The 25,883-nt window shown below is 41.0% G+C and overlaps 1 protein-coding gene across 1 annotated transcript in view; it reads left to right on the top strand.

Annotated features, from left to right (window-relative positions):
- Positions 1 to 25,883, top strand: part of cemip (cell migration inducing hyaluronidase 1) — a 194,355-nt gene that overhangs the window by 129,062 nt on the left and 39,410 nt on the right. Inside the window, exons 12-18 of the mRNA XM_059952579.1 lie at positions 1,865 to 2,034; positions 5,330 to 5,539; positions 12,810 to 13,015; positions 21,632 to 21,701; positions 21,837 to 21,965; positions 22,928 to 23,013; positions 23,837 to 23,968. Of these exons, the coding sequence (XP_059808562.1) occupies positions 1,865 to 2,034; positions 5,330 to 5,539; positions 12,810 to 13,015; positions 21,632 to 21,701; positions 21,837 to 21,965; positions 22,928 to 23,013; positions 23,837 to 23,968 (1,003 nt within the window). The remainder of the gene's footprint in view (positions 1 to 1,864; positions 2,035 to 5,329; positions 5,540 to 12,809; positions 13,016 to 21,631; positions 21,702 to 21,836; positions 21,966 to 22,927; positions 23,014 to 23,836; positions 23,969 to 25,883) is intronic.

Below are 25,883 nucleotides of genomic sequence, written 5' to 3'. Positions count from 1 at the left end.
CCCCTCTCCCTTCCTCCTTCTTCTATGCCCCATTCTGGCCCCTTACCTCTTCTCCCCTGCCTATCACCTCCCCCAGTGCCCTTTCTCCTGTGGTCCACTCTCCTCTCTATCAGATCTCTAGCCTTCACCTTTCCACCCACCTGGCTTCCCCTATCACCTTCTAGCTGTCTTTCTTCCCCTCCCCCTAACTTCTTATTGTGGAGTGTTTCCCCCTTCCTTTCAGTCCTGAAGAAGGGTTCTGGCCCAAAACATTGACTGTTCACTTCCATGGATGCTGCCTGACCTGCTGTTCCACCAGCATTTTGTGATCCTTTATCGCCTGCTCTCCAACAATAAAGGTTCACAATAAGACACTAGAAAATGTGGGCCATAAGCCATGTTTCAGGAGCCCCCTAAAGGGAGGGCAGCCACTGATGATGAAATTCACCATTATCTTCAAGGTCCCAGTACACCTTTTGGTCAACTGTGGAAAACAGTATTTGAAGATTAAGACATCAAAGCTGGTACAAAGCTCATTATCAGTCAGTTAGCAGAGATTCTTGTCCTCGTATGTACTTCTGAGGCCTGGGTTATGCACAGCAGGTGCTAAATTTGTAAATCATCACGCAAGCAATAAGTATTTGAATAATTTAGCATGCTGATATTGCTTAATGAAAATGATCTGACGTGTGTGCCTCTACAGTGACTAATGCCAGGCTACTAAAATAGACATTTTATTTCCTTGCTCAATGGTAGACGACACTACCTGGTAGAAAAAGGTAAAGATTCAAGGACGTGGTCAAAGTCTCCTTGAAGAGATGCAACGTCCCCACTGGCCCTTAGGAATCTCTGGCCATGACCACTCAAAATGGAGAAGAGCATTTGCGATGATAGTGAGAAGTCTAAAGAAGCACTGCAGAAGGAGAGCACTGCTTACGTTTCACTGCAGAAGCAGCTATCCACCTACTCACCTCATCAACCACTCCCATTCTTTTCTATAGAGTCTGTTGTTCCCACATTGACATCATTAGTCATCCTCATTAACAAAAACACAGGTGGTGGCAAGCAATCCTCAGATTTTAAATTTCAAATTGCCAGAAAAAAAATGTAAACAGCTTGTTTGGCAAAGCAGTTGGTTAAACTTTTATTGGCCATGGCCAAGCCTACTGTACATTTAGACTATTGCATTTTTATGCTAATGTGACTCAGAGAGACAGGACAACTTTTATTGTGCACCTCTAGTTCTGATGTGGCTGGTTTAGCCATAGATCAAAAGGTACAAAGACGTTAGCTGTTCAGGCTGGTAGAGGTAGTAAAATGGCAAGAGTGCATTACTGTGGCACCTCCCTGACAGTGAACCAGGCAATTTAGATAGGCTGCCACGCCACAGAATCACGCCAGATGGAGCCACATCCGGGACTCATTGCCATGCTGTTCAGACTGTCCTGTTCGAGATGTGTGGACCATCTGCATGGGCACTCAACACCTGTCTGCTGTCTCATGGGGCAGAAATATCTCTGAGACATGAGTTGGTCTTGGCATGTACTACTCTGACCCATCCCCAGAATATTGTTGCACTTAAAGACTGTTCAAATAAACTGAGGTAATCAAAAAATAATACCTTGTTTTAGATAAAGAAAACTTCTTAAAGTATGAAAACTAACTAAGAGCATTAAAATTAAGTGAATAGCTCAAAACATTTATTGCATTACCTTAGTCTACAGAGCCAGCAACCGAATTCAAATGAATGGGATCACCATCACCAAACTGAGGGCTGGATTTAAACAGCACTAGTCTTCAGTGCTCCACTGATGGTGATTCTGGTGCTGGAGCGGGTTGTCAGATGGATTCAGTTGGTACTGACCATGTACTTTAAATATTTCAGGAAAAGCGAAGTATTTGCACATTGGAGAGGAGGTAGATGGCATAGACATGCGAGCAGAAGTGGGACTACTGTCCAGAAACATTGTGATTATGGGAGAAGTAGAACCACTGTGTTATGATAATAACTCCTGCAAGTTTTTCGAATTTGACACAGTTGGTGGGCACATCAAGGTAGGTAATATTCAATAATGTAAAGCAAAGCACTTCAAAGGTTTCAAAGATACATTTAATGTCAGAGAAATGTATACAATATACATCTTGAAATGCATTTCTTTGCAACCATCCACAAAAACAGAGGAGTGCTCCCAAAGATTGAATGACAGTTAAATGTTAGAACCCCAGCTCCCCTCCCTCCCACGTGTAAGCAGCACCAAAGCAGAAATTCTCACTCCCCCACCAGCAAAAAAAAGCATCGGCACCCACCTCCGAGCACTCAAGTGTGTAGCAAAGCAACAGCAAAGACTTAACAAGGGAGAAAGAGGCGTCTCCATTTCACAGTGAGAGTGGAGACGTAACAAACAACTTGTCCCTTGTCCATTCGTCCCCCCCCATCCCTTCCCACCGATCTCCCTCCTGGCACTTATCCTTGCAAGCAGAACAAGTGCTACACCTGCAGTTCCTCCCTCACCACCATTCAGTGCCCCAGACAGTCCTTCCAGGTGAGGCAACACTTCACCTGTGAGTCGGCTGGTGTGGTATACTGGGTCCGGTGCTCCCGGTGTGGCCTTTTATATATTGGTGAGACCCGACGCAGACTGGGAGACCGTTTCGCGGAACACCTACGCTCGGTCCGCCAGAGAAAGCAGGATCTCCCAGTGGCTACACATTTTAATTCCACGTCCCTTTCCCATTTTGATATGTCCATCTGTGGCCTCCTCTACTGTCAAGGTGAAGCTACACTCAGGTTGGAGGAACAACACCTTATATACCAGCTGGGTAACCTCCAACCTGATGGCATGAACATTGACTTCTCTAACTTCCGTTAATGTCCCTCCTCCCCTTATAACCCCATCCCTGATATATTTAGTTTTCTCCCCCTCCCTTTTTTTTCTTTCTCTCTCTGCCCATCACTCTGCCTGTCCTCCATCTCCCTCTGGTGCTCCCCTCCCCCTTTCTTTCTCTCTAGCCCTCCCATCCCATGATCCTTTCCTTTCTCCGGCTCTGTATCCCTTTTGCCAATCACCTTTCCAGCTCTTAGCTTCATCCCACCCCCTCCGGTCTTCTCCTATCATTTTGCATTTTCCCCTCCCCCTCCTACTTTCAAATCTCTTACTATCTTTCCTTTCAGTTAGTCCTGGCGAAGGGTCTCGGCCTGAAACGTTGATAGTGCTTCTTCCTATAGATGCTGCCTGGCCTGCTGCGTTCCACCAGCATTTTGTGTGTGTAACAAACAACTCGCTGGTTTACAATATTAAAAGTACATTGCATCGCTTTTTTCGAGCTCTGTGCTGGGACACTGACCTTCCGTCCACCCACCTCCAGAGCCACGAGATCTCGGACCTCCAAAGGCAAGCTGAGCTCTCAGACCGCATCCTTGGCATGTCAAATAACGGCCAGTCATGAAATCCCAAGAGCAGGTCCCATTCTCACAAAGAACCATAGTCAGCGTGTAACTCCAGGTCAGGGTCTTCAAAAGAACCCTGAAAGGGAAAAGTAGAGATAATAAAGATGCATGAATCACAAGAAGTCGGCTTGCAGGTACAACAGGTTATTAAGAAAGCAAACGGAATGTTGGCCTTCATTGCTAGAGGGATTGAATTCAAGAGCAGGGAGGTCATGCTGCAACTATACAGGGTACTGGTGAGGCCGGACTTGGAGTACTGTGTGCCGTTCTGGTCTCCATACTTGAGGAAGGCCTCCTCTACTGTCAAGGTGAAGCTACACCATCAGGACCAGGGGACTTATCTAACTTCAGGCCCTCTAGTTTGCTCATCAGAATCTCTTTAGTGACAGTGATTTTATCAAGGTCCTCATCTCCCATTTTGACCATAACATCATTGTTTGGCATATTAGACATGACCTCCACTGTGAAGACCGACACAAAATAGTCGTTCAATGGCTCAGCCATTTCCTTATCACCCAATATCAATTTTCCCTTCTTGCCTTCCAAGGGTCCTATGTTGACTTTAGCCACCCTCTTCCGCTTTATATACTTATAAAAACTTTTATATTTTGTGCTAATTTACTTTCACACTCTATCTTCCATTTCCTTATTTCTTGTTTAGTTGTTCTTTGTTGCTTTTTAAAGATTTCCCAATCCTCCAGTCTCCCATTACTCTTTGCAACTTTGTACACATGAGCTTTTAATTTGATACTGTATTTTATTTCCTTAGTTATCCAAGGCTGGCTGTCCCCACATTTACTGTCCTTACTTTAAACTGGAATAAACTTTTGTTGAGCACCGTGAAAAATCTCTTTGAAAGTATTCCACTGTCCTACCAAATAGCCTGTGCTCCCAATCCACATTAACCAACACCTCCCTCATTCCTTCATTCTGTTGTAATCTCCCTTGTTTAAGCATAATACACTACTGTATGCAAAATTCAATCATACCATGATCACTCTTTCTAAGACTCCTTTGCTTACATCTTCAGAAACAGTCCTATTTCCATCTTTATTAAGGATGTACTAGCTTTGGAGGCAGTGCAGTGGAGGTTCACCAGGTTGATTCCAGAGATGAAGGGGTTAACCTATGAGGAGAGATTGAGTGGCCTGGGACTATACTCTCTGGAGTTCAGAATAATGAGAGGGGATCTTATAGAAACATACAAAATTTTGAGAGATATAGATAAGATAGTAGGAAAGTTGTTTCCATTGGTAGGTGAGACTAGAACTAGGGAACATTGCCTCAATATTCAGAGGAGAAGATTTAGGATGGAGATGAGAAGAAACTGCTTTTCCCAGAGAGTGGTGAATCTATGGAATTCTCTGCCCATGGAAGCAGTTGAGACTTCTTCACTAAGTTTACTTAAGATACAATTAGATAGATTTTTACATAGTAAGGGAATTAAGGGTTATGGGGAAAAGGCAGGTAGATGGAGCTGAGTTTACAGACAGATCAGCCATGATCTTATTGATTTGCGGGGTAGGCTTGATGGGCTGGATGGCCTAATCCTGCTCCTATTTCTTATGTTCTTATGAGTTGCCATTTAGTGCCATCATAACTAAGATCCGCCTTCTAGCACATTTCTAGCATAGATGGAAATAATAACTTTAAAAATCATCGTTAATCTCCATTAGAACAATTAATTAAATAATCCTGGTGCCTGAAATTGACATGGGAGAACAAAACTTCCATTGTCCTAACATATGCAGTAGCAGAATTAACTTAAAGGTAACAGGCATGAGCCTCCGCACAAGAGATGGAAAACCTTCCAACGTTTTTGTCATACAGAGTATTTCAGAATCTTGGGATTACTTCACTAACATTATTTAAACCTGTTATCTCTCTCCTTGTGTGCTACAGATGGGCGTGGGTTTTAAAGCAGTTCATATTGAAGGGGTTGAACTGAAGCACATGGGCCAGCAGTCTATGGGCCACTATCCTATTCATTTTCACATGACTGGAGATGTGGATGAGAAAGGTGGCTATACTCCTCCAACATATGTGAAGGGGGTCTCTATTCATGACTCTTTCTCACGATGTGTGACCATTCATGGATCCAATGGATTGCTGGTGAGTTGTTGGCAATCAATCGCAAGTAATAATGTTACATCAAATTTTATGTCACAGAACAAAATGTCCCCACAATTGATATAAAATTGTCATTTCAAATGCTCTGAATTAATCCACATTATATTGTTTTCAGTATAATCTTTTGTTATTTTACAGCACTTCCTTCCAAATTATTACTATTTTATCCAGAGACTTAGCCATAGTTAAGGTTCCAAAGTGGTACTCAGGAACATTACAGTGTCAGAGGTACTACTGTATCTTTCAAATATTGAAAGGAGACTGCAAAGCCTTTTGCAAGTGGATGTAAAAGGTGCTGAGGCACCAAATGGAGAAACATAGAAGAGCTCAGCATTTTAGGCAACGAGTGTCCCTCTGACAATATCATTCAATCTGATTACTTACTCATCATCAGGTTGGTGTTTGTGAGGATTTTGATACATGCAAATTAGCTCTCAAGTTTCCCACATAAACAACTGCACTTCAAAAAGTAATTTGGGATCTCAGGTGGTTGAAGAAATTTCATCAGACCAACAACAGTATTTTGTTCTCCACAGATACTGACAGACCTGATGAATACATCTAGCATTTCCTATAAAGATTTCATATTTCCAGAATATGAATATTTTGCTTTTGTGTTATAAAGAACTTCAAACATTTCTATCTGGGTGCAGATTAATTTCTGTGCAAAATCTGACTCTTCTCCATATTTTAGATGCCTTTCTAAATTCTTAACCTGATACTTAAAAGTAGCTTTCCTTTGGTTTTAAAACATTCTAATCTTTAGATTTCATGACTTAGTAACAAATGGAATAGATTCTCAAATAGAGGATTCTGTCCTTCATGTGGCATTGTGTTTGATGGAATAATTGATCAAGTCCAGTTTTCTATGCTCCATTTAATTGTTACCAAGCTAACTGGCTTTCCCAGCCTGGTGTTCAAACATAAAGTCTTTGTGCTGATTACTCCAACACAGGGAGTGAAGCGTGATTCTACCGAAGCATTAAGGAAATATTGCTTCTTAGTTTTAACTTTACATTGCTTCCCTCAGTCTTCCTGGATGTAAACCAGCATTATTCAGTGCGTTGTCTCAAGGAGGAGCCAAGCCACCCATTTTAAACATTAGTGTGCCATTTGAATAATTCTGATGTGTTTTCCACATTTCACTTGAACTAAACTTTAAAATTTATTGATGCTAGTGTTTCATTTTCCTTTTCTCTGTCCAGATATGAAGCAAGGACTTTTCAACAGTCTTCAGAGTTAATCTGTATGAACTGTTAGCAGCTCAAATATTCTCATGATTGGTATAACAATCCATGCGTGATGCTCTTACCGTGTATGGACAGTTTACAGAAATGTCAGTATGGTATTAACTCCAACAACACACTCTCTTAGTCAGTGGGAAAAGTGACATAAGAGATTCTGCAGATGCTGGAAATCCAGAGCAACACACACAAAATTCTGGAGAAACAGTAGGTCGTGCAGCACCTATGAAAATGCATTGACATTTCAGGCAATGATCTTTCATCAGGAAACCTAATAAAGTGGCCATTGCGTGTATACTTACTGCCCATTATGCCATTGGTGCTTAGGGCAGCAGTGACCTTTCTTCATCCCTGGTAGTGTTCAGGGCTTCCTCAATCATGTCAGTAGCCACCTCTTGGTTTTCACTGTTGTCAGTCATGCAAGTCCTGACTGGAGACTCAAAATACCATCGCACTCAGATGTAGAAAGAATCTTAACTGCTGTTTCCCAAACAATTTTTTTCTGACCAGTCAGGTTGTTAGCCTCTGGAACCTGGTGGACCCATGGACCGCTATTAGTCAGGCCTTTACCCTTTGTCCTATTTGACATGGGTGACCCTAACAAGAGCCAAAGCATAAATCCCTGACTCCAGCCAACTTAGCTCTCCGGGCCATTGAGGCAGGTGAGCTTCCAAACCACAACAAGGTTGGAAGCACTGAGTATATATCTTATTATAACTTTTTATTTGAGGATATTGCTGAAAGGTTCTAGCATGATGACAGAAACTTCATCTCAGAGTTAAGAAGACATGGGTTCAAGTACTGTTCCAGGAACTTGAGCACAAGTTTTACATTTTTTAAAATTTTATTTATTTATTTATTTATTGTGTGCAGAATAGACCCTTCTGGCCCTTTGAGTCATGCTGCCCAGCAATCCACCTCCCCCCCCAACTCAGTCCTAGACTAATCATGAGACAATTTACAATGACCAATTACCCTACCAACCAGTACGTCTTTAGCCTGTGGAAGGAAGCCAGAGCACCTAGAGGAAACCCACACGATCATGGGGAAAATGTACAAGCCTATTACAGGCAGCAGCAGGAAATGAACCTGGGTCACCTGTACTGTAAGGTGTTGTGCTAACCACTATGCCACCGTGCTACTTTACTGTGCCTTTCTGTATTAAGAGTGCTATCTCATTGGAGCTGCTTTTTGATTCAGTGTTAAAGTCATGATAAATGAGTTTTGGAAAGGGATCTGACAATAGTTCCAGCTACTGGTTTCATTCTGGCTTCCTGTGTGAAATTTGTACATAGGAAACAGAGAGTAGGAATAACTGGTCTGATTCTGGGTGGCAGACACTGACTAGTGGGGAATTGAAGGCAGAATCACTAGGGTAAAAAGAGCTATGCTAAACAAAAACTGTTCAGGGTTCTGGTCAAGTAGTACCGAGGAAGCCAGGTTAAAAAGGATAACACTGCCATGTAAGACATTGACAGTAGTTAAGATTAACCACAATATGTCAGGAAGAGGTAAAGCATTTGGAACAAAAGAGTGCACCAGAAAATCAAATCAAAATAAGCAAGAATGAGAAGATTAAATTAAAGAAAAAAGCAAGGTAAGGATTTTTTCAAGTCTGTGAAAATAGAAGTGATACAACTAAATTTGGTTTAGTATGTACATATGTATGTAAATGTATGCAGAATGGTAACTTAATCTGGTGAACTGTAGTTACAGATAGTCACAGCCAAGATAATGGTTCGACGGTAGCAGAAGCTTGACTCCAAAGCGGGCAAGACTAAGAAAATATTCCTGATATAGAGTATTCAGGAAGGATGAGGAAGAAAGAAAATGGGAAGGGAATGTAGCACTGATTGAAAGCCCCTGGAGATGAGAGGATTTAGCAGAAAAGGTCAAAATCGGTTTGATGAGAATCCCACTCCTGGGTACATTCCACCCTCGTGTGGGAGAGCTATGGTGGAGCAAATATGCAGGGAAATTACAGAGAAGTGTACATTTCATTGGGTAGCTGTAAACAAGGACTTCAATCATGCCATTGTAAGCTTGAACAGTCTAATGAAGGAAGGATGAAGAATTTCCAAGCTGAGTCCAATATGTTTCTACAAAGGAAGGAGACATTGCTGGATCTGGTTCCAGAGATAGAGGAGGGTCAATGTTTTGATAGGAAAACATTTAAGAGTTAGTAATCATAAGATTTAGTTTGGCAGTACAAAAGAAAAAGCAATTCGAAGTAAAAATATTAATTGGACAAAATCCAGTTTCAGTGTGATGAAAGTAAATCTGGCCAATGTAAATTAGAATAAAAGATTAACAGGCATAACTGTAGCCCCATTCCCTCCTCCTGGCTCCATTTCTTTAGCATTCCTATCTGTTCTCTGCTCCATTACTCCTCCTGCACTCCCTCTGTACCACTATCAGTCCCTGCTTCCTCCCTCTCTCCCTCTGATATTAGCTGTTAGTGTTTCATTTGGTACTGTTTCTTCATCATTTAGTGGTCTTGCTTTGGAATGAATGGTATCAGAAAAGTAGCCTGGATGGATAAACTTTAGATTTAAACCTGATTAATCCTTCATGAAAAAAATTAAAAGAATTCAGTTAACTACTTTAAGTCATAATAATCATAATGATTTCTCTAGATGTGCATTATTTCTATAATGGAAATTGGAGCTTCGTACTAAATGGTGCATTAAACCAATGTTATTATTTTCAAACTGTTGTTGATACAGTTATATAGAAGAAACTTTGTTCCCTGGAATACTGCCAGGCTTCATCCAATGAGAATAACATTGCAGTCTGCAGCTTCATTTTACCTGTTCTTCTCCCTAATAGTTTATGATTTTGGAAGGAAAAAGCTAAAGACAAATATCATTTTAAATGGCACTACTTTCATAATTTAAATATTTTGAAACCAATGGAGTATAAAATAAAATAAAGACTATGAGAATAATATCCTCCCAGCATCTAATCTGTACAGCCCATTAAGTAATCTATAAATGTTGATAAGATTCCATCTTACTTATCAAACATCTGGAGAATAAATTTATCGTTTACTCAATTTTTTCTCATTCAGCAAACCTGCCATCCCTGCACTGCACACTCTTTGGCAAAAACACTCTTCCTTAAGGGACCAGAACAACACACGTGACTTCACATGCAGTCTCACCAAGGGCTTATATAAGATGCAAAAATGCTCTCATAATAAATGCCAACATACCATTCGGTAACTTTGGTGACTTGTGAACAAGCTCACCTGGGTCTCTTCAAACAAAAACAGTATGAATTCCTTTTAATAAATGCTCTGTTTTTCTGTTATTTCTGAAGTGCATAACCTCATATTCTTTCACATCCGCCAAGTTTTTGTTCCCTCTCTCAATTTGTCCATATTCACTTGAAGTATCTTTACATCCTTCTCTGTACTCACATCCAGTTTAGTCATAGAAAACTACAGCACAGAAATAGGCCATTTGGCCTAACTAGTCATTTAAACCATTTAAACTGCCGAGCCTTCCATACGCTATACCTACCCATGTACCTATCCAAACTTCTCTTAAACATTGAAATTGAAATTGCATCCATCATTTGCACTGGCAGCTTGTTCCACTCTCTCACCACCCTCTGAGTGAAGAAGTTACCCTTCATGTTCCTCTTAAGCATTTCGCCTTTCACTCTTAACCCATAGTTGTAGCCTCACCCAACCACAGAGGAAAAAGCCTGTTTGCATTTACCCTATCTATACCGCTTGTGCTTTTGTACGTGTGTGTGTGTGTGTGTGTGTGTGTGTGTAGTCGTCGGGGCGCCGTCATGAAAAGCTTTGCACCGATCTTTTTGGTGTTCTTATTGTACGGTGTGTCTTGGGCATCTGAAACCTGGCGGAGCCTATCCCTCTCCAGGTTTTTTTTACGAGATCGAGTTGCTAGCTATGGATAGAGAGTGTGCAAGGGAGCCGGCCAGATTCAAACTCAGGACCTCTCACCCTGGAGTCCAGCGCTGATGCCACTACGCCACCAGCCAGCTATACTTTTTTATGCCTCTATCAAATCTCTGCTCAAACTTCTATGTTCTAGGGAATGAAGTCCTAAACCTATTCAATCTTTCCTTATAACTCAGGTCCTCCAGTCCTGGCAACATCCTTGTAAGTTTTCTCTGTACTCCTTCTACCTTATTTACATCTTTCTTGTAGTGGGTAACCAAAACTGTGCACGATACTCCAAATTAGGCCTCACCAGTGTCTTATATAACTTCAAAATAACATCTCAACTCTTGTCTCCGTACTTTGACCAATGTGCCAAAAGTTTTCTTTACGACTCTGCCTATCTGTGATACTACTTTCAATGAATTATGGGCCTGTAATCCCAGACCCCTTTGTTCTACCACACTCCTCAGTGCTCTACCACTCACTGTGTAAGACCTACCCTGATTGGTCCTTCCAAATTGCAAAACCTCACACTTGTCTGCATTAAATTCTGTCTGCTATTTTCCAGCCCATTTTTCCAACTGGTCAAGATCTCACTGCAAGCTTTGATAGTCCTCCTTGCTGTCCATTATACCCCCAATCTTGGTGTCAAACACAAATTTGCTGATCATCAGCAAACTTGGAGATGTAATAAATTGTTCCATTAACTGAACCAACTACCGATCCCTGCAGTATTCCACTTACAACAGCCTCATAATTCTGCATTATTCTCATTCTTTGCTTTGTGTTTAATAACATTTCTCTGTCTGCCAGTTCATGACCTCTGATTCCATCTGCTGTAACTTTGTTGACTAATCTTCTGCATGGAACTTTATCAAAAACCTACTGAAAAGCTAAATACACATGATTGTTACTCCCTTTCCTGTCCTACTGGTCATATCCTCAAAAAGCCAAGTTGACTTAGTCAAACACAATTTAACTTTCATTCCTGACCAGTTTCACGTTATGTAATCTTTTCTCAGATTCCCTCCAAGATACGCCATACGTATGTACTCTGAAGCTGAATCTCGCATAAGCTAAGCATCAATTATAGACTGAACAAATGTGAAAGCAGTGCAATTACAAACTAGCTCTTTACTCCTGCAGTTTATTTTCACCGAAGGTGGTGAAATTTCAGTTACTGGATAAAGAACTTGGCAATCTACAAAACCTTTCACGTTCCTGAGATTTGCCAGTATGCTTTGTGTCTACTGGAATGTTGCCACTATTGCACTGTAAGCAAACACAATGCCCAATGTGTGTACAACAATCTCTGGGTACTGTTGAGAAATGAGTTTTGATCATAATGATAAATAATTATTCTGAAAATGCAATGTAGCTTTGATTTCTAAGATAAATTCTACATTTTATTCAAAAAGTAAGTTTAGCCTAATATTCTCTTATTCTCTTCTGAACTTTTCCTTTTATGACACAAAAAGAGCCTACTGGCCCATCAAAGCTATTCCAGCTTTCAGATCAAACCCATTCCCTCATTTCCCAGTAACCTATTTATGAGAATAAATAGGCATTACAGCCCCCCTCCTTCCCCAATTCTCCCACCCACTATCAAAAGGGACAATTGACATTTGCTCATTGATCATACAATCTGGGTACAAGAACATACAGACTCTACACAGTCTGCATCAAACATCAGTACTCAATCTGGATCACTGGATCTGTAAGACAGTTTTAACCTACAGCATCCTTGGGTATCAAAATGTTTGATAGATTTAGGTTAAATATCTTTGTGTGCCAATTTTAAATGCCTTAATAACTACACAAAATTCCATTAGGGAAATGACTATTAACATTTTAATTACTGATCACTGCCCAGGAAATCAAACCTCTAAGTTAATCGTTTCTACAGTCACAGAATCATGGAAACAAGCCCTTTGGCCTCAACTATCAAGCACCTATTTACATTAATCACTGTGTCCAGAATAGAAGTAATGATTACCGGATAAGTGAGGAAGAAGTTAAGGAAAGGAGGGGCAGCGGAGAATTGAATTGCCACCAATGCACATCAAGTTCAAACAAGTTAATTTTTCCTTTTTAGGTGAAAGACGTCATTGGCTACAAGACCCTAGGACATTGCTTCTTCACTGAAGATGGTCCTGAGGAACGAAACACGTTTGATCACTGTCTCGGTCTGTTGGTCAAGGCAGGGACTCTGCTCCCATCAGATCGTAACAATAAAATGTGCAGGATGATAACAGACGGGGTGTACCCAGGCTACATTCCCAGACCCCGACAGGACTGCAAGTAAGCTGTTGGGTCATTTTCCTTTTTTTGGAGGGAGGGGAGGTATAAAAGGGAAGCTTAGAGTCAAAGAGCACTACATCACAGAAAAGGCCCTTTGGCCCATCTATTCTGTGCCGACCTGTTATTCTGCCTAGTTACATCAACCCACATGTGGACCATAGCTCTCCATATCCCTCTCATTCATGTCTTTATCTAAACTTCTCTTAAGTGTTGAAATCAAATCCACATCCACCACTTCCACTAATAGCTCTTTTAGCACTGATACCACCTTCTGAGTGGAGGTTCTTCCTCATTCCCCTCTGCCATCAGATTTCTGAATGGATGATGAATTCGTGAAAACTGTCTCACTATGTGGTCTCGTTGTGCACTACTTATTTATTCTTTATATTTCTTTTTGTGTCTAATAATTTGTTGCATATTGCACAGTACTATTGCCACAAAACAGCAAATTTCTCAACATATGTCAGTGATAAGCTTGATTCTGATTCTTGTACTAAATATTTCTATCTTTCAGTCTTAACCCATCATCTCTAGTTCTACTCACCCAACCTCAGCGTAAAAAGCTTTCTTGCATTTACCCTTTCTACACCCCTCTATCAAATTTTGTATACCTCTATCAAATCTTTCCTCATTCTTCAATGTTCCAGAGAATAAAGTCTAGACCTATTCAACCTTTCCCAATATCTTAAGTCTTCGAGTCCCAGCAACATCACTGTAAATTTTGTCTGTACTCTTTCAATCTTGCTGACATCCTTCCTGTAGATAGGTGACCAGAACTGCACAGAGTACTCCAAATTTGGCCTCACCAACCTCAAAGGTGGTGATGTATCAGCATGTAGGAGGGAGATTGAAAATCTGGCTCTTACTCAAAGGAGCTGATTATAAAATTCAGGAGAAGGAAAGCAGGGTTGCATGAGCCAGTCCTCATTGGAGGATCGGAGGTGGAAAGGGTTAGTAACTTTAAATTCTTCGGTGCTATTTTGGGGTACCTGTCCTGGGTTCAGCACATAAGTACAATTATGAAGGAAGTACAGCAGGATCTCTGCTTCCTTCGGAGTTTGTGGAGATACGGCATGATGTCTAAATCTATGACAAGCTTTCATATATGTGTAGTGGATAGTATATTGACTGGCTGTATCACAGCCTGGTGGTAAACACCAAAGCCTTTGAATGGAAAATCCTACAAGAAGTAGAAGATATGGTCTAGTCCATCACAGTAAAGCCCTCACAACCATTGAGCACATCGACATGAAAAGCTGTCATAGGAAAGCAGTATTCATCATCAGGGACCCCCCACTACCCAAGATATGCTTTTCTCAATGTTGCCATCTGGAAGAAGGTACAGGAGCCTCAGGACTCATACCACCAGGTTTGGAAACAGTTACTATCCCTCAACTATCAACTTGAACCAAAGGGGTTAACTTCACTCAACTTCACTTGCCCCATCATTGAAATGTTCCCACAATCAATGGACTCACTTTCAAGGACTCTTCATCTCATGTTCTTGATATTTATTGCTTATTTACTAATGAAACCCCCCCCGGTTTCCTTGGTTGCGTATGTCTAATGAATACACACTCCGGTCCCTCCAAACACATGAGATTGAGATAGCTCTCCCACTCCAAACCCCAGTTTGTGTGGATGTTGTGTAATTTCCTACTGTTACAACTCAGTGCCAAGAAATAACAGATAGCACGCTGCATATGATTAAAGGAATTATATTTATTAATATTAACTTAACTAAAGGGTTAGTAAAGAAAGGGGGGAAAAAAACAAAAAGGACCCATTATAATTAACCAGTCAAATGTGCATAAATTGGAGCTCAACTTTTCCCAAAATTCATATTCACCAATCCTCAGTTAACTTTGGCACCTTAATGCATTGGATCACAGTCCCCCACCGGATCAAATTCTGTGACCGGTTCTCTCCAGTGCCTCTCCATCTCCTGCTGAACAAAAGGCCTCAGCTCACTCTGGTGTCAGGCACACAACACAAAAACCTGCTCCCCGATTGAATGGCTCACGTTCCAAAGCACCCATTATCTCTAACCGTAACCCGAATACTGCTCCTACAGAAAGATCATTATGTTAGCAGTGAAACCTTTCCCAAGGTGTTACACTTACTATTGTTACTACTTCTTTTGTATTTGCACAGTTTGTTCTCTTCTGAACTCTAGTTAAACACCCTAGTTGGATGATCTTCCTTTGATTCTGTTACAGTTATTATTCTATAGATTTATTGAGTATGCCTACAAGAAAATGAATCCCTTGGTTGTGTGTGGTGACATACATGGACTTCGATAATAAATTTACTTTGAACTTTGAACTTTTGAACTTGTACAACTTCAACATAACATCACAACTCCTGTCCTCAGTACTCTGATTTGTGAAGGCCAACATGCCAAAAGTTCTCATTTCAACCCTGTCTACCTGTGAAGCCACTTTGAAAGAATTATGGATCTGTTATTCCCAGATCCCTTTGTTCTACCGCACTCCTCAGTGCATTAACTTCACTGTGTAGCAGTGGTGTGACACAAACCCATGCCTAATTTAGACTGGAGCATCAATCCAGCACCTTGCACCATTCGGCCACACTACCATACTTGGATGATTCAGTACAGCCAGGTGAAACTGTGTGGTTGGAGGAAGTCAAAATAATTATCATATTCCTATACAACATAAAAGGAGCCATTTCAGCCAATAAAGTATCAGCAGGCTTACCTAGAAATTCCATCTCCTGATGAAGGTTCTCGGCCCAAAACATCAACTGTTTATTAGATGCTTCCTGTCTTGCTGAGGTCTTCCAGCATTTTCTGTGTGTTGCTGAAAAGTTCCAGCAGCTGTAAAACCTCTTGTGTCCCCCATTATTTTCTCTTCTAATTCATTTTCACCACATTCCCTTCAATTTCCCCCAAATTCTACCCACTAGGGGGCAACCTATAGTGACCAACTAACCTACCAACCAGCATACCTTTGAGATGTGGGAGAAACCTGAAACAACTGGAGGCAACTTATAGAGTTGCAGGGAGAGCGTACAAACTCCACAGAGAATGAAATGGATGAGTTTGGCGCAGAGTTTATATCAGCTTCTAACATCAGGCTGAATGTTACTCAGAAGGAGTCTCGGATCTCCATGTTCAGAAATTTGCAGTCTATTTCATTGTTTTGAAAGAAGTTGGGCAACTGGACTGAAAACGCACTCCATTAAATATGATGTTGGAAAAGCAATAAAGACACATCTTGACTCTTTCCACAGTGCAGGATAGCGTTCAGAGATTTCTTTCTGTCTGCAACCAAAAATATTGATCCTCAGCTCAACTCAAAGTCATTTTGTAGTGAAATCTGTTCTTCCTCCATTCTTCCTGTTAATTCCTCATTACAAGTGTTCAAAGATGAATTTATTACCCAATTTGGAATTCTGATTGAGAGAAGATCCTGAAATCTGTCTGATATGTCTTTATGCAGCTCACCCAGGTGGGCACAGTATATCTGAAGATAATCATCTGGTATTCTTTTTTTCTCTTCCAACTCAGAAAGACTTTGGAATTGGAAAAAGGTTGCAACGGCCAACTTTGCACTTAATAAGGTTAACTTGGACAGAAATGTAGAGATGACTGATTTGATGTTGATAAGATTGACATTATTTCCTTGCAATTGAAGACTGATTTCATTAAACTTTGCAAATAATTCTGACAATTAAGCAATTTCATGCCTAATACTCTTGAGTTTATTACTGAGTGAAGCATTTGAGTCTTAAAGAATTTTATAACAATTTCAAAAAGCACATAAAAGTGTGTCAGGCAGTTTTCTTTTGAGAACCATCTCACTTATGTGTGCAAAAGCAAATGCTCAAACTGTTCATCATTCACAATACAAACTCCTGAAATAGTCGAGAATTGAGCACATGGGACTTGATTTTATTTACTGTTGTGATAACAATATTTAATGATTTGTGCACCGATCACTTTTTTTGTGACGTGATGCTGTCTGTGAATTAAACAGTGAATGATAAATATGTTAGGTATAGCTTTTTCTTGAGATTCTCGGACATTTCATCTATTCATCTTTGAATAGAGTTGTTGCTGAGTAGAATTGTTTTAATCATTTAGTCTGGTGACTTATGCAACACTGTACTCAGAACCTTATTTACTGCTGACAGAATCAGTTCTCCTCCAATTGTATGGGCTTTCCAGATTTAGCAATGAGCACAGAAATGTTGTATGAAGCACACAAATCATCATTGTTTTGTGGCAAAGGGCCGTCAAACATATTTTGAAGTGTTTTTTGTTTCTGAAAGTTTTCTAGAAGTGACTGAAAAAAAAGCCAACATCTTGTTTGCTTTATTCTGCTCAACTGTTCAAGGAGCGTGGATGGTTTTGTTGCCTCTCTGGGAAAAACTTTTTCACACACTATACTTCACACTTCTTTTTCATTTGGCCTGCTTGTGATATATTTGTTAAGGATTAATGACCATAGTCAAACTTGTTATTTCAGTCCAACCTCAAGCATTGTGATCAATAAAGAGGAAAGTTATGACATCATAACAGCTCAGACTTTCTGCCTGGAAGTACATAAAGTGGGGCAGCAGTATCTCAGTTGGGCAGTTGGGACATAGGCAAGAGAAATGTAGTCAAGATCATTCAAAAGGACAGATTCTGAACTTTACCCCATTGAACACCATACCCTAATTCACAGAAAATGCATCTCTGTATGAGAATTGTATGCTAACACTGTACTAAAGCGCATCCCGGGGTTGAAAATAGCACCATTTCTTCAGTCTAGGTTTCTCATGATTTGCCAAATACAGAGGTGTCACATTGCCTTTCAATAAATATAATACACTTTGAGCAAAGGAGAACAGTGAGGTAGCAAGAGATGAGATGATTACGTGATCAGTATTATCAATTATGAAGCACTTAAATTATTATGACAATACTTGTAGTAAGTGATTAATTTCCTAAATTAAACCTTCAATCCCAAATGGTACCTGCTTTATTGCCCCCTTAGAAACACCCACCACCCCCAGAGGGGCAATATCACCCACTTTGCACATTGTAAATTGTAATTGTAATAAAGCACATTGTAGAGTATGGATAAGGTGCAGTCAAATATAAAAGAGAATTTAAGTATAACATATTAGTCAAATGTGATTATTCCCCTTCATAAATTCATGTTGACCCTGCTAATTGAAGCCCACGGAGTCACAAGGGAGAATGTGCAACTCCACACAGACAGCACCAGTGGTTAGGTTTGAACCTAGTGTTCCAGAGCTACGAGGCAACAGCTCCACAAACCATGCCACTGTGACTACAGCTATTTACCATGCCCCCTCTGCACATTCCTCCAGTCCCACCAACAGGACAAACTCATCAAAGTATACAGAAGGGAGAGAGTTGCCCTTGAAGTTGTCAATGTTGAGCCCACTCCCTATAAGGTGTAATGGCATCTAATCATACATGACCAAGGATATCTCCTTCCCTTGTCTCCCGCTCCTGATGAATTGGTGCTTATCCATACTGAACACTTGGAAGATGCTCTGAAATATCAAGGGCACAGAATGATCTCTAGCTTGGAGTCTTCATTGATAAATTATTGTCACGTGTACTGAGGTATAATGAAAAACTTTGTTCTGCATTCCTTCCATATAGTTCCTTTCATCAGTTTCATAGTTCCATTATAGTTCATATAGTTCCATTATATCAGTACATTGAGATAGTAGAAGGAAAAACAATAACGGATGCAGAATAAATTGTTCCAGTTACAGAGAAAGTGCATTACAGGCAGACAATAATGTGCAAGGCCATAATGAAGTAGATTCACCAGTCCTGTTACAAATGCTGCATTGAGATAAAGAGCCTTTGTTCAGTCCTTCTGACTCTAATTGGAAATGTGTTTGCATTCTCCACCCCTTTCCTGTAGCCAGGCTTGCTATGCCTCACAGTCACTCCAGCTTCCTAACATACCCTTTATCAGAACCCGCCCCGCAATATTTAGTTTAAAGACCTACTCTACAACCCTGGTCACACAGCAGTCTTAAGTTGGTCTCAGCCAGATTCAGGTGAAGCCCGCTGTATTGGAACATCCCAATGGTGCATGTTTTCTGCGGTAGCCCATTTTCTCCCACCGTTTACACAGGGTTCTGTATTCATTCCATATATGATCTGAAGATTTTTAGAGTGTATCCAATTTGAGTCTTATAAACCATGGATTCCAATAGGTCCGAGAGGGTAAGTAGGACCTCAGTGTTGGAGATGTTGGCTTGGGAAAGGACGCTGACATTGGTTTGCTTGTCCTTCCAGTTTTATGGGGAATAGCTTCCCACTCTCAACTCTGTGCCTCTCATAATCTTGGATACTTCTGTCAAGTCTTCCTCAACTTCTCCACTCTAAGGAAAACAAACCCAGCGTATCCAGACTCTCCCCATATCCGAATTGTTCTAACCCAGGCAACATCCTGGTAAATCTCCTCAGCATCCTTTCAAGTGCATTCATTCCCTGCCTTTAATGTGGTGACCAGAACTGTACACAATATTTCAGACAACACACACAAAATGCTGGTGGAACACAGCAGGCTAGGCAGCATCTATAGGGAGAAGCACTGTCGACATTTTGGGCCGAGACCCTTCGTCAGGACTAACCGAAAGGAAAGGTAGTAAGAGATTTGAAAGTAGTGGGGGGAGGGGGAAATGCGAAATGATAGGAGAAGACCGAAGGGGATGGGATGAAGCTAAGAGCTGGAAAGGTGATTGGCGAAAGTGATACAGAGCTGAAGAAGGGAAAGGATCATGGGACGGGAGGCCTCAGGAGAAAGAAAGGCAGGGGGGAGCACCAGAGGGAGATGGAGAACAGGCAAACAACTAAATATGTCAGGGATGGGGTAAGAAGGGGAGGAGTGGCATTATCAGAAGTTAGAGAAGTCAATGTTCATGCCATCAGGTTGGAGGCTACCCAGCCGGTATATAAGGTGTTTTTCCTCCAACCTGAGTTTGGATTCATTTTGACAATAGAGGAGGCCATGGATAGACATATCAGAATGGGAATGGGACGTGGAATTAAAATGTGTGGCCACTGGGAGATCCTGGACCAAGCGTAGGTGTTCAGCGAAATGGTCTCCCAGTCTACGTCGGGTCTCACCAATATATAAAAGGCCACACCGGGAGCACCGAACACAGTATACCACACCAGCCGACTCACAGGTGAAGTGTCGCCTCACCTGGATGGACTGTCTGGGGCCCTGAATGGTGCTGAGGGAGGAAGTGTAAGGGCAGGTGTAGCATTTGTTCCGTTTACAAGGATAAGTGCCAGGAGGGAGATTGGTGGGAAGGGATGGGGGGAACGAGTGGACAAGGGAGTCGCGTAGGGAGCGATCCCTGCAAAAATCAGAAAGAGGTGGGGAGGGAAAAATGTGTTTGGTAGTGGGATCCCGTTGGAGGTGGCGGAAGTTACAGAGAATTATATGTTGGACCTGGAGGCTGGTGGGGTGGTAGGTGAGGACAAGGGGAACCCTATCCCGAGTGGGGTGGTGGGTGGATGGGGTGAGGGCAGATGTGCGGGAAATGGGAGAGATGCATTTGAGAGCAGAGTTGATGGTGGACGAAGGGAAGCCCCTTTGTTTAAAAAAGGAAGACATCTCCTTCGTCCTGGAAAGAAAAGCCTCATCCTGAGAGCAGATGCGGCGGAGACGGAGGAATTGTGAGAAGGGGATAGCATTTTTGCAAGAGACAGGGTGGGAAGAGGAATAGTCCAGGTAGCTGTGAGAGTCTGTAGGCTTATAGTAGATATCAGTAGATAGGCCGTCTCCAGAGATGGAGACAGAAAGATCAAGAAAGGGGAGGGAGGTGTCGGAAATGGATCAGGTAAATTTGAGGGCAGGGTGAAAGTTGGAGACAAAGTTAATGAAGTCGACGAGCTCAGCACGCGTGCAGGAGGCAGCGCCAATGCAGTCGTCGATGTAGCGAAGGAAGAGAGGGGGATAGCCTTGGAACATGGACTGTTCCACAAAGCCAACAGAAAGGCAGGCATGACTGGGACCCATACGTGTGCCCATGGCTACACCCTTGGTTTGGAGGAAGTGGGAGGAGCCAAAGGAGAAATTATTGAGAGTAAGAATTAATTCCACTAGACGGAGGAGAGTGGTGGTAGAGGGGATTTGGTTAGGTCTGGATTGCAAAAAAAAATGAAGAGCTTCGAGACCATCTCGGTGGTGGATGGAGGTATGTAGGGACTGGATGTCCATGGTGAAAATAAGACGGAGGGGATTATTTCAGATATGGCCTGGTCAAAATTTTATTATGTTGTACCAAGTCCTTCATTCTCTAATACCTTGGATTATGAAGGCCAGCATCCTGCATACCGCCGTTAGCATCTTAAGTGCAAGTGCTGCCACCCTTAGAGATGTGTGGAGTTGCAAACCAGGTTGTCCCTATGACTCTTCCATTCATGGTGTATATCCTGTGTTTATTAGACCTCACAAAATGCACCACCTCACACTTATGATGTTAAACTTCAGGTGCCGTTGCACCTCCCAATTTACCAGCTGATCAATATCACTAAATTGATTATCATTAAATGAATTGCAGTTTTTGTAAGCCAATACTACCTATGCTGTTTTGTTACAGTGCTGTCTCAACATTTTGGATGGCAAACCCCAACAATAACCTTGTCAACTGTTCGGCTGCAGGCTCTGAGGTAAATAGTTCTATCTTGTATGTGCTAACATTTAAGTGCAGGCCAGGTTCCAGAGCTGGCTCTCTTTTAAATGTAAATGACAGAAGAATACTTTTTTTGAAATTTCAAGCATTCATCAGTATGTTTACATTACAGGAAACAGGATTTTGGTTCATTTTCCACCACGTGCCCACAGGGCCTTCAGAAGGAATGTATTCCCCTGGTTATTCAGAACATATGCCTTTGGGAAAGTTCATCAACAATAGGGCTCATTCCAACCACAGGGTGAGTCTGCACGTGATTACTATAATACTACAGAGTGCTGCTTTAAAAAAAGCAGCCAATCAGCTGGTATTTGTTGCAGAATGTAATTTTCCATGAACAGTTATAAGGACATTCCTACATCCCTGTAGCTTCTGCAGAACTGGAAATAGATCAAAAAATAGCTAAATTATCCCCTTTCACTATAGCATGGGTGTCTCTAAATATCATTGACAAACTGGAAAGCAGTAGAAGCAAACAGACAGTAACAGCCAGATAAAAACTTAATCACCCATCCAGTGTTTTCCCACACAATTGTAATACGCTCTAAACTGTAATTAACACACTGTGTCTCTTAATCTGAAACCCTGTAATCCCCTTGGAAAATGTAAAGACAAAGAACCAGACTGTCTGCTCAAAATTAACTGGGTAATTTATCTTTATTATATCTAAGTGATCAAAACCAAGACATTAAAATCCAGAAAAAAACTGGATCTGGATTCCCAGCCTTGCCTATATATATATCTATGCACATCAATGCCCGCATCTATTCATAAGAACTTGCATGGGTTCAGTGTTTAGTAACAAGTAAATGTTTCCAAATATTACACCTATTATACATTATATATTACACATATTGAGTCTGTTTCACAACCTCAAAATTTGTTGTTCATATTTTAAATATTTCCCTGAAGGGAAATCTCTTTACAGCAAAAGAAAGGATTCAAAAGAACTGCTTTAGGTCCAAGCATGAGGAACTTGTCCCAACCAAGAGGCCTTCCACACCTTAGTAATGATAATGGGGGTGAATTGCTGGTTCCTTTTGTCACTTCAGAGTAAACCGGCCATTCTAAGACAGTGCATGTTTTGTGAATCTAGTTCAGCCTTTACAATAATCTTTACATTATCAGTGAAGCATTTTGCTTTAAAACCACTTTAAACTCCACAATTTAAGTGTATTTTGAATTTTTTCAACTATTTCCCAGGCTGGTATGATAATTGATAATGGGGTGAAGACAACTGAAGCTAATGCAAAGGACAAGAGACCATTCCTCTCGCTGATTGGTGCAAGGTAGGTTCTTGGAAAAACCATGCATTTATGAAGAGGATAATAACCTAGAAATTCTATGGTAACTTTGATTCTGAATGATAAATGGCAAAGGTGCCATTCCAAGAGAACTATAGAAGTGCAATAGTTGAATACATTCAAATTGGAGAAAAATAGACATTTGAAGAGAGACAAGAGTATGGTGGAAAATGCTACTGGGGTGAGGTTTAAATCAACAATAATCTTATTAAATGGGAGAGCAGGTATAAAGGCTGAATGGCCTACTCCTGTGCCTGCTCTACTCTTATGGAGTAGATTAGTAACCATTTTATATGTTGGCCTGATGTGCCATCAACAAGGAAGGCCTGATTTTTTTTACTAGTTGTCTTCTCCCAGGAATTAGGAGGTCACCCATCAGCTAGATTAGCCCTGAGGCCAGTGACAAGATCTTGGAAACCTAAACAGTAAACTTCCCTCTGCAGGTTTGCCTTGCATAGGGTGAACTAACTGACGGCTGGGAACTGGAGGAGAAGGTGGGAATCAGCCAAGAGGAGGCAATGTGTAAAGAGCACAGATAGAGGGGCAGTAGTGTTTGGTAATGGTTCCGAGGGGTATTGGGTAGTGGGGGTGTAGAGGAAATGGGAAAGTATTATCTTGCAAATCCTTAGGTGAAGGATGCATAAAGTCAAAAAGAGCAAAAGTGACCAATACCAAGGAGAACCCAGCTGAACTTCGCGAATGACTCAAAATGACCTGGAAATGATCAGTACCATGCTTCACTAATTAAATAATCTACTTTTAATTTCATATCACTGAAAAAACCAATCTTGCTTGATGTCTTGTTTAGATACAGTCCTCATGAAGGAGCTGACCCTTACAAACCACGAAAACCTGCTATAATCAAGAATTATATAGCATATAAAAACCAGGACCATGGCGCCTGGCTTCGTGGTGGGGACGTGTGGTTGGACAACTGCCAGTGAGTTCTACTTTATACTCTTAAAAATATTGAATCAGTATGTTTTAACTGTTGGCATTGTGTTTTAAATTTAAGTATGCTACATACTAATATATTAAATATTACATATGCATCCCATTAGCTTGCATCTCAATAAGTTCATAAGATACAACAACTTACATTATTGTTGTATCTGATTAACTCATTGTAAGCCGATTGATATAATTCTTCTCGTTAGGAAAGCACCCTTTGCTGCTTCACAGGAGCATAATCCAAGCATCCATAAAAGGTATTGCAAAGAGGAAAAAGAGCTTGGTTAGAGTTGGGTTTTGAAGTGTTCTAAAGGAAGAGAGAAAGATTTAAGGACCAAGACACATAAAGATAGTATAGGGATCAATCTGTAGAGGAAAATTTGCAAGTTATTTGTATTGACTAGTCATTGTCCTGTGAGACAGCAGACCCTAATTAAAGACATTCTCAAAACAGAATTTGCTGGTGCAATAAAATAGATGGCAGCAATATTTTTAACATCAATAAATTATAGTTAAAGTTTTAGAGTTTCTTGCTACTTCACTCAAATTATTCCAAATTTTCACCCTTTGACTGCTTCAGATTTCTGCATTTCTACCTCAGTTCCCCTCATGTCCTTCCTGCTGAGTGATGGCCAGCACAGTACACAGTACTCCATTTATAGCTAACCAATATCTTATAAAGTTATACCATAATCTCCCTGCCCTTAAATCATGTGTCTTAGCTTTTCTAACCACTTTACCTACCTGTGCTGCTGTCTTCAGAATTTATTGGATTTGTACACCAAGGTCCTCAACACTCCCTAGAATCCTACCATTCAGCATGTGCATCCTTGTGTTATTATTTTTCTGGAAATGCATGGCCTCAAATTTTTCAAGATTAAGTTCCATCTGCTATCGCTGTGCTCTCATTACCATCTCATCAATGTCATTCTGTGGCCAAAGACTACCTTAATATCATCAGCTCTACCAAATTTTGTACCATCTGCAAACTTATCACACTGTACCTGCTGAATTCATATCCATGTTTCTCTTTTGAATTGCATGCTTCTGCCACTGGGTCTCAAACATGTCTATGATAATGGAAAAGTGAACAAACTCTGTAACCCAGCATTTAGGCAGCATTTGTATAGAGAGAAAATAAGTTTTACAATAACCTTTTACCTGAACTGTTTCTCTGTTCGTAAGTGTTGTCAGGTATGCTTAAACTTATCAATATTTTTTGTTTTGATTTAAGAAAAAATTTGGTTGCTCTAACCTTGATACTTGCCTTAGAGAACTTCACAAAAGAGCCTTCAGATAATACATTGGGAAACCTTTAATCAATGTTTATGTGCAACTTTATTCCTGGGTTGTTCAGAACATGGTTCAGCAGATCAACCTTTAATTATGGAGATGAAGACAAACTTCAAGGGCAGTACAATTAAAAAGGACCCTGCAGTTCTGAGGCCCAGGCTACATTCCAGACTCAGGGCAGACCTTTGGGAAGAATAGAGAGGCTGTAATGCAATTGGATACAATGCTTTTAGCCCTCACCTTGTGTGCTGGGTGCATCTCCATTCACCACATTGAGGAAAGGTGTGATTATGCACCAGAGAGTGCATAGGAGAGTGATGAGGATATTACCAGGACTGGGAAGATGCATTATGCTGGGCTTGTTTTCCTTGAAATACTCAAGGCTGAGGGAAGATGTTTATTGAGGTATATACAGGTCTGAATGGAGCAGTAAGGAAGTCCTGTTTCCTTTAAGTGAGAAGTCCAAACCTGGGGACTTACATTTAAAGCAATTGGTAAAGGGATAAGAGGGTTGCTGAAGTAAAACGTTTACACCCAAAGGATGGTGATGATCTGGTGGTTATTGTTTGACAGGGTGGTAGAAGCAGAAATTCTCATCACATTTAAAATTG

Source organism: Hypanus sabinus, chromosome 28 (assembly GCF_030144855.1).
Source record: "Hypanus sabinus isolate sHypSab1 chromosome 28, sHypSab1.hap1, whole genome shotgun sequence".
Classification (NCBI taxonomy): Eukaryota; Metazoa; Chordata; class Chondrichthyes; order Myliobatiformes; family Dasyatidae; genus Hypanus; species Hypanus sabinus.
Note: the sequence above shows the minus strand (reverse complement) of the source record. Positions and strands in the feature narration are given on the sequence as shown.